The 8,678-nt window shown below is 39.8% G+C and overlaps 1 protein-coding gene across 1 annotated transcript in view; it reads left to right on the forward strand.

Moving 5' to 3' along the window:
* The window catches only part of LOC118418185 (protein Jumonji-like), a gene marked incomplete in the record, with an annotated part of 22,489 nt that overhangs the window by 7,003 nt on the left and 6,808 nt on the right, over positions 1-8,678 (forward strand). Inside the window, 4 exon segments of the mRNA XM_035824022.1 lie at positions 104-1,072; positions 3,096-3,166; positions 5,487-5,568; positions 7,488-7,613. Coding sequence (XP_035679915.1) covers positions 104-1,072; positions 3,096-3,166; positions 5,487-5,568; positions 7,488-7,613 — 1,248 coding nt within the window.

Below are 8,678 nucleotides of genomic sequence, written 5' to 3' on the forward strand. Positions count from 1 at the left end.
ATTTTCGTTATCTTCCCCTAAGCTACATGTATGATACCATTTTGTTCCTATTCAAACAGATACAGACACATGTACATGAACAGATTATACTCTTCTTTGGCAGACAAACAGCAGCAAGACGATGTCCGCGTCATGTGTGAGGATGTCAGCTCACTCGCTCCCCCCCGGGCGGGTGTGCCCCACCCAGCCCACCAACACACACACCACACCCGCCGCCACCACTGCAACATCCAACAAAACAAGTCCATCCCCAGGAAGAAAGCGTGCGCCAGATGGAAGGTTCACAGCACAGCCTAAAATCTCATGCTCCAAGGACAAAGTCAACAATACCACCATGGTCCACAAAAAGAGCAGTGCCAGAAAGTCCAATGATAAGACATCCCACGAGGCAAAGTGTACAAGAAATGCAAAGAAGACATCTTCATCACTCAACCATGAAGTAGAAGTGACATCCCCTGTAGTTAAAAGAATAACAAGGCAACAAAGTCAACTGGTTGATGAGGCTGCTGGACCTTTCAGACTTCAAAAGGAACGTCACAAACTGGCAGTTGTCAAGAACAGTGCCACAAGGGATACCATGCAGACAAGAGGATATATGAACCAAGTGTCCAACGCTAATAGCAAAGTTGCCAAGACCACAAAAATAAGTGACTCAAAAGCTTGTAATTTAAAGACTGCTTCAATATTGCAACTACAATGTAAAGATAAATATTGTAGCATGGACTCTTGTGAAAGAGTTGCATCTCCTGCTTCCAGCTGTCCAGCAGAAAGGCTTTCAGACGAGCAAGCAGGCAGTGTTTCATCAGGCGGGAGCACAGGCAATGACAGAAAGCCGAGGAAACTAAGAAGGTGCTCTGTTTCTGATACTGCTAGAAGTCCCACCTCACAAGTGACAAAGAGAGAGGATGTTGTCACCAGCTCCACCTCTACTGTTGCTCCAAAGATAATTGATGCCCCGGTTTTTTACCCTACAACTCAGGAATTCCAAGATCCCATATCATACATAGAATCTATTAGGGAACGGGCGCAGCCTTTCGGAATCTGCAAAGTGGTACCTCCAAAGACATGGCAGGTAAGTGTTGAGCTCTCAGGTATATGTGTAGTAATTATGAGGGGTACAATAGACAGTCCACTAGTTGAAATACACATTCTGACAGCACAGTCTGGAGAGAGTTCATGTTTTGATGTGTAACCATCACTAGTCATTGTAAACAACGGCCCACCTCAGTCCGAGCACTTAAGTTCAGTGATGAGGATGATTAAACAAGAAAGCTTCTGAAAAAAGCTGGCCGGTGCGTATTTTGGAAAAAGCCTGGATGTTAAACGAAATCACATGAAAAAAAAAAAAATTGTTACAACTGGGGTTCGAACCTACGATCCACGGCTGCAAAAGCAAATCGCTATATCCACCCAGCGTGTAGACCATGCATGCATCCATGCAAACCAAACCGTTGAATGGTTGAACGAACGGCTTCTCTCGCATATGCACTGGCAAAAAAAATGGTTGGCTGACAATTCCCATTCAGAAATTTATTTCTGCTTGGCTCTTGCACACTCATGTCTTCTTGTGGTTCTAAGAAGTTGCAGATGTGGTCATACTTACTATGTAACGCTAGTTCACCTTTATCCGCTGGTAACCTATATTCGTTGTTTCTAACAACAAGTTATTTATGGACATCATGTTGACGGAAGGTGGTTTCAAACTGTACAATTATGAAAATTTTGCAATTTGAAACCGCCATCCTTTAGCTTGATGTCCCTAAACACCCTCTGTTTAGAGACAACGGATATAGGTTACCCTGTGGATAAAGGTGAACTAGCGTTATCACTATGATGTAGTTTTAAAAAACATTCATTTGCGAAAGCATTAAGCTGGAGTTTGCCACTTTTTAACATAAATCATTGTGTTCAAATGAAAGTTTCTTAAACTAACATAAGTGGAAATATGGAACAGTCTACTTGGAACTGTCTGCACCTTGTTGCAAAATGGTAGAGATGCAACAAGAGCGTAACTCTAAAGTACATCATTCAGATTATTTTACACACGCCTTTACCAATTTTACAGCTAACGAACTTGACAAAGTTTGAATGGCTTAAACAGAGTTTTGGTATGTCACAAAGAGGTACTGTAAATGTAGAAACTTTTGCAGTGGTTTTATGTTAAACTTTGCAGTTTTTGTGGTGGCTGCTTCACCATGAACTCAAAACCATTGCAAACATTTTCTTCTGCTGGTACTGCCTACAACACCACCTTCTCGCTAGATGTATGTACATTTGTACTATACACTCACAGTGTGATGATAGTGACATGTTTGATGTACTTGCCATGGGAAAGACACACGAATACAGCAATTTTTTAAAATTCGCATTCGTTCATACTGTGGCTCCATACGACCTTATGTGTAACACCATGGCAGAAATGTACAGAGGGTTGATACAGTTAGATCAGTGACAGTTGATCACGCCAGCACTGTCAGCGGACTGTTCTGTCCGTTTGTAGCATTCTTGCCAAGTAACCAGCAAGTGGTTTTTGACTGGCAGTTCATAGAGGCGCTGGGTTTTCCATTACGGTATGTGACTGTGTGCACTGGATGGTGCAACAGCGAAGTCAAAACCATCATGAACACTGAGTCACCATTTTCCCGCTACCATGAAATTAAATCCCATAAATGCATTAATTTTACAGTATCTAAAGGACACCCGGAGATGGATACATAATTTGAATTTTTACATGTATTATTTGATATTTATTCATTTTCCATGAAGATAAGCAAAAATATACAAACATTCCAAAAAAAATTAAATTTAATGTTTTAGTCTGCAGATGTCTGCCCCAAAAAAGGGAGGTGCATACTTGTACTTTGATTGGGGTGTGTACTTTAATTGAGCAAATACAGTATTACAGCTCACCTCTAAAAACTAGTACAAGTTAGAGTACAATTTGTACGTGCTTTGTTACTGCATTTCCAACCTTTATGGGCATGGTTCTCAAAAAATAAAAACAAATCATATAGACATAGGAGAAGTGTTATTCAGAACTTTTGTGTGTCCCTTTTAGCTTCAGTTTTCTCACACCTTACCCCTCTTCATTTCAGCCTGAGTGCAAGTTGAATGATGACATGAGATTCACTACTGATATCCAGTATGTACACAGATTTTTCAACAGGTGAGACATACAGTGATGCACTTAAAGCAATTGTTGTGCTTATCTCCAGATGTTGTGTTTTGGTAGCTTACATGTCTGTATGTACATTTGTGGTTTAGCACCATACGGTAAGAAGCTATGAGTATGAATGGATGCTCAGGAAATTTGGCATGTGTTTAGGTCATGTCTTATTGAAGAAATGATTAGATTTCGGCAGCTTACCTTGCTACTTTTGGAGAACTTCCAGTTTTACATGTATATCCAGTGTTCTTGATTGCCATAATGGCCATGATTTCTGGTTGGTAAATAGGTAATGGTATATCAATGATGATAACATAGTTACTTTCACAGATTGGAAAACTAAAGAATGGTTTGTGCAGTTAGATTTAGTGAGTCAGATAAAGAATTTCACCAACTTGTCGCACAAGAAAGGCCAACTAATTAAGGTTGATCGGTATCACTTGACTCCTACCAAAGAAAGATCAACAAACGTAACAGATAAGCATAGAAATATACATTGTATTAGACTTGTTGTTTACAGATTTGTTGACATGTAGTAATTTTCCATACATGTACAGTTGCATGCAAAATTATTCAACCCCCTTCACATGTTTCCTATTTTGGCAACATATGAAACATTACAACTGCAAACTAGTACCAAATCAAAGAGCAAAGAGCAAAAGTCAAGATTTTATTGCATAGTTCATCCAAATATGCAAATTTCCTAGAAAAAGCAGGTTGCAAAATTATTCAACCCCCTGCAAGGATGTGTCTTTAGGTCTTCTTGTAGCACCCTTTAGCTGCAAGTACCTGCTACAGGCAGGATGATAGCCTATCACAAGCTTCTGGCAGCACTCTTTGGAATTTTGGGACCATTCCTCTTGGGCAATGGTCTCCAGCTCAGCAATGTTCTGAGGTCTATGTGCCAGAACAGTGTTCTTCGGATCCCACCAGAAATTCTAAATTGGGCTCAACTCTGGAGACTGTTATGGCCACTAGAGAACATTCCAACTTTTGTTCTGTAACCATTCCTTCGTGAATTTTGATGTGTGCTTGGGATCATTGTCTTGCTGGAATGTCCAATGATGCCCCAGCTTCAACCTCTTTTTGGGTCTGCTTACATTTCTGACCAGAATTCAGCAGCCACAGCAATAATCCCGATATGACATGTGGACAAAACCCCTAGGCTTACAGCAAAGGACCTGAAAACCAACTTGGCACAAGGAGGAACTGATGTTGCAGTGGACATAGTACGCCACATACTTCATACTGAAGGGCCCAATGTACAGAACCCCAAAACCCACACTGTTGCTGAGCCCACGCAACAAGAAAAGACAACTCCTGTACTATATGCTCAAACCAACCTGCTTCAGCCACAGACGTTTTGGAACGCTTTTCTATGGTTTGATGAAGCAAAACTTGAGCTCTTGTGTCCTAGGGATAAGAGGTATGTTTGGCGCAGGAAGAGTGAGGCATGCGCCGAGAAGAACACCCTGCCTATCGTGAAGCATGGCGGTGGGACTGTGATGCTGTGGGGGTGTTTTGCTTCTCATGGCACTGGATATCTCCACGAGTTGAAGGCACCGTGGAGTCAAGCAAGTACCAGGACATTTTGGCCAAGAATGTCAGCAAGTCCTTGAAGTAGTAAAATCTGGGGCATCATTGGACATTCCAGCAAGACAATGACCCAAAGTACACATCAAAATCCACAAAGGTGTGGTTAGGTAGAAAATGCTGGAATGTTCTCGAGTGGCCATAACCCTATTGAGTTGAACCCAATTGAGAATTTCTGGTGGGATCCGAAGAACACTGTTCTGGCACATAGACCTTAGAACATTACTGAGTTAGAGACCATTTCCCAAGAGGAATGAATCAAAAGTCCTAGAGAGTGCTGCTAGAAGCTTGTGATAGGCAATCAAACTGTCTGAAGCAGGTAGCTGCAGCTAAGGGGTGCTGTACGAAGAGCTAAAGACACATTCTTGCAGGGGGTTGAATAATTTTGCAACCTGCTTTTTCTACAAAATTTGCATATCTGGATGAACTTTTAAATAAATCTTGACTTTTGTTCTTGTTTCAGATTGTTATAAACTAGTTGTTCATCAGTCATATGATTTGATACTAGTTTGCAGCTGTAATGTTTCTTATTTTACCAAAATAGCAAAAATGTGAGGGGGGTTGAATAATTTTGCATGCAACTGTACATTATATCTGATGTGCAGCAAAGTTTGTTTTGGTGTTTAATCCAAGGAACAACCAGAAAGTGTATGTAGAATAAGACTACAAGTAGTTAGATGCTGACTTTTCTGTTCTAAACTATTGCTGGGATTTATATTTCACTCAGATGGGGGCCCAATGTGGCAAAGCTGGCCTGCATCAGGAAACACTTGCAAAGCCAGGAGATTTTCCTGGAGTCATCACCACTGGTACGTAAAGTTCTTGTTTAGAATGGTATGAATATGCTTGGATGTACTCGGGAGACACAGTGGGTGGGAATATTAAAGGCATTATAAGATTGTTTTGATAATCTGTACGTTCGAAGTTTATTTTTTGCATTCGCAACTTTGTTATTGTTATGTACTTTGGATAGAAAAGTCTGAAAATAAATGTCTTTTAAACACTGATGAAAATAAATGATGAAATGATATGGGACGTGTTGGAGGTGATTGATTGGGCGCTTTGCCAGACAAAAGCATAACCACATTTCTCTATATACCAATTAAGGTCTCATTGATGTATTACTCCGAGTGGGTACCCTAAAAGAGATCCGAGCCAAAAAATAGATGGCTGCATGGACGCATGTTTTTAGCCAGCAGAACTGATCTCAAAAGTTAGATTGGTGAAAGCTTGTTTGTAACTGAAGAAACTAGCAGGTAAAGTTTTGCAGTCGCGCGCTAGGTCGGAGGTACACAGTCCTGGGTTCTGAGTGGTGCAGTTGTACACTACAAGCGAAAAATTGCCTTTTGTGGGATTGACTAATCGTAGTTTGTAATAATTGCTATAAAAAAAGAACCAGTGTCTATTTGACATTGGCAATTTTTTCCCACGATATAGGGTAAATGTGCTCAACATAGAATGAAAAATCTGCAAAAATTTCACGTAGCTTCATTATGAACGCTCCCATTTAAACCATGAATTATAACATAGAAGTCTATGGGAAGAAGAAACTCATCAATGAGACCTTAAGGTATTCAGGTTGGCTAAATTGGCATTTTGACCTTCCATTGTTTTCTTATTGATGAATTAAGAAAGAATGGAGCTGTAACGAATATTGATAGATAAAAGAATTCTAAATATAATTTTTTGAGGCCATGTGGATGACGTCATCAGGTTTTATTGCTCCTAATATAATTTTTTTTGTTTATGAGTAATATGACAAAATACAGCACTTTGGTACATACCACTGCAATGAAGCTATGTTTTTTATGTGCATAATGATGAAAGCTACAAACTTTTTTATTAGATGAAAACGAATATTTTCTAATTACTACTGTTCATTAGTAGATATCAATTTGCACAACCGCTTTTGCATCATTATGTACATGAAAAGCATAGTTTCGTTGCTGTGGTATGTACCAAAGTGCTGCATTTTGTCATAAACCAAAAAAATTATATTAGGGGCAATAAAACCTGATGACGTCATCCACATGGCCTCAAAAAATTATATTTAAAATTCTTTTATCTATCAATATTCGTTACAAGCTCCATTCTTTCTTAATTGACGGCATCCATATGGCCCCCAAAAATGAGATTGAGAATTCTTTCATGCCCATCTACACATCTATCAATATTCGCTACAGCTCCATTCTTTCTTAATTCATTAATGAGATGGAAGGTCAAAATGCCAATTTAGCCAGGTGAAATACCTTAACACACATGTATCTTGCTGGGAAGACTTGTCATTTTGTTTTTTGGTGCTCTTTTTAAAACCTTTTTATTTTGTTTCCAACAATGTACCTAGTAAACATTTAAGGTAATGACAGGCTCTGGATAAACTGTGGAAGTGACGATGAGGTGCCACTGTCCATACAGGCCCATTATATTGTGAGCTTCGAGTAGAATATTATCTGGATGCTGCCTCCCACTATTACGTCTAATCTCAGCCCCATGTCCCCACAGAGTTTTAGGCGAGGAAAAAATCAGTACAGGAACTCACCATACATACTGTATGTACATGTATGTCACAGTACATGTTGTAGGATGTGCACTGTGGGTGTTCGACGACACATGGCCCAGTTGTGTGTAAATCCATCCCCTTATTGTGGATATCGTTTAATTCGAAGCGGAATGCAACATCCAAGACTCCTGATTGATCAATGTTTCTTACTGGCGTCCTCCTGTCCAGGTTGGAGGCTGTGAGCTGGACCTTGCCCAGTTCTCTACAGTCATGGCCCAGCTGGGTGGACTACAGCAGGTCATCGACAAAAACAAGTGGAACAAAGTTGCTGACACTCTCAGGATCCCAAAAGCTGTAGGTTTGCCTTCTACTTTATAAAACCCACAGTGTACAGTGGCGTTCGGGTCATAGTTAACACCCGTCAGCGTCAGTGACGCGTCAGAAATCGCAGTGAAGGCAGAATATCCGCACATTTTGTACAATGCAGTTACCTGACAGGTGTAATTGCAGTTTGGCTGTCATGTTGGTAAGACATATCAAAGTTTAATGTAATCAAATATAATGGTGTTATCATGCTGTTAGGAGTTTTTTTTACAATTCAACATGTCTTTACTAGTGTACGCCCCAGTTTATTCTGAACTTCTGTTCAAGGCTGCGCACCCTCTAGTCCAGTTACTGTTTCTTCCAGGAAATGGTTCTGGTCAAGAAAATCCTAACACAGTCTTTCACATTTATGTTCTTCCTTTAACTACACTTTTTTTTATTCCCATGTACAACTTGTACAGGTATCTGGTAAACCAGCCATACTTCTATCATTTTTTTTATTACCTTTTGAGTTGATTGGTTCCCAATAAGGTAAATAACCTGACTCCCAGATTGAATATTTTTTTGCAGTTTCATGTCATTCTAAACTGCGTACATCCATATACCCAAGTCTCACACTGCCAGCGGTCTCTGCAACGAAGCATACCCAATACTCATCTCAGTAACTAACTTACAATTGTAATTTACAGGTTTTTATCTCGTATAGTTTTTAGATCAGCTGAGGATGATGGACATTTATGGCAGCATTAAACACCTGTTCATTTTTTTACTGGACAATGATTCCTGTACAATATGGAGAATTACAGGCACAACACCTTGGACCTAGTCACATTAATCTGATGATGTAAAACATATGCATACATGTATATGCATGTGTGTGACTGGGACAGAAAATTCAGCTGTCTTTTGTAATAAAACTAGCAATGAGGATGAGACATGTGCATTCTTTTTTTGTACAACACATCCCAAGATTAAAATACCAAGACCACTTGTCCTCGAAATAAACAGTGTTGCATTGTTTTTTACTTTAGCTTAGGCCATGTTGATTTGATTATATGGATGACATCCTTCGGGAACTCCAAAACTGATGCGAGC

The sequence above is a fragment of the Branchiostoma floridae genome, chromosome 6, assembly GCF_000003815.2.
Source record: "Branchiostoma floridae strain S238N-H82 chromosome 6, Bfl_VNyyK, whole genome shotgun sequence".
Classification (NCBI taxonomy): domain Eukaryota; kingdom Metazoa; phylum Chordata; class Leptocardii; order Amphioxiformes; family Branchiostomatidae; genus Branchiostoma; species Branchiostoma floridae.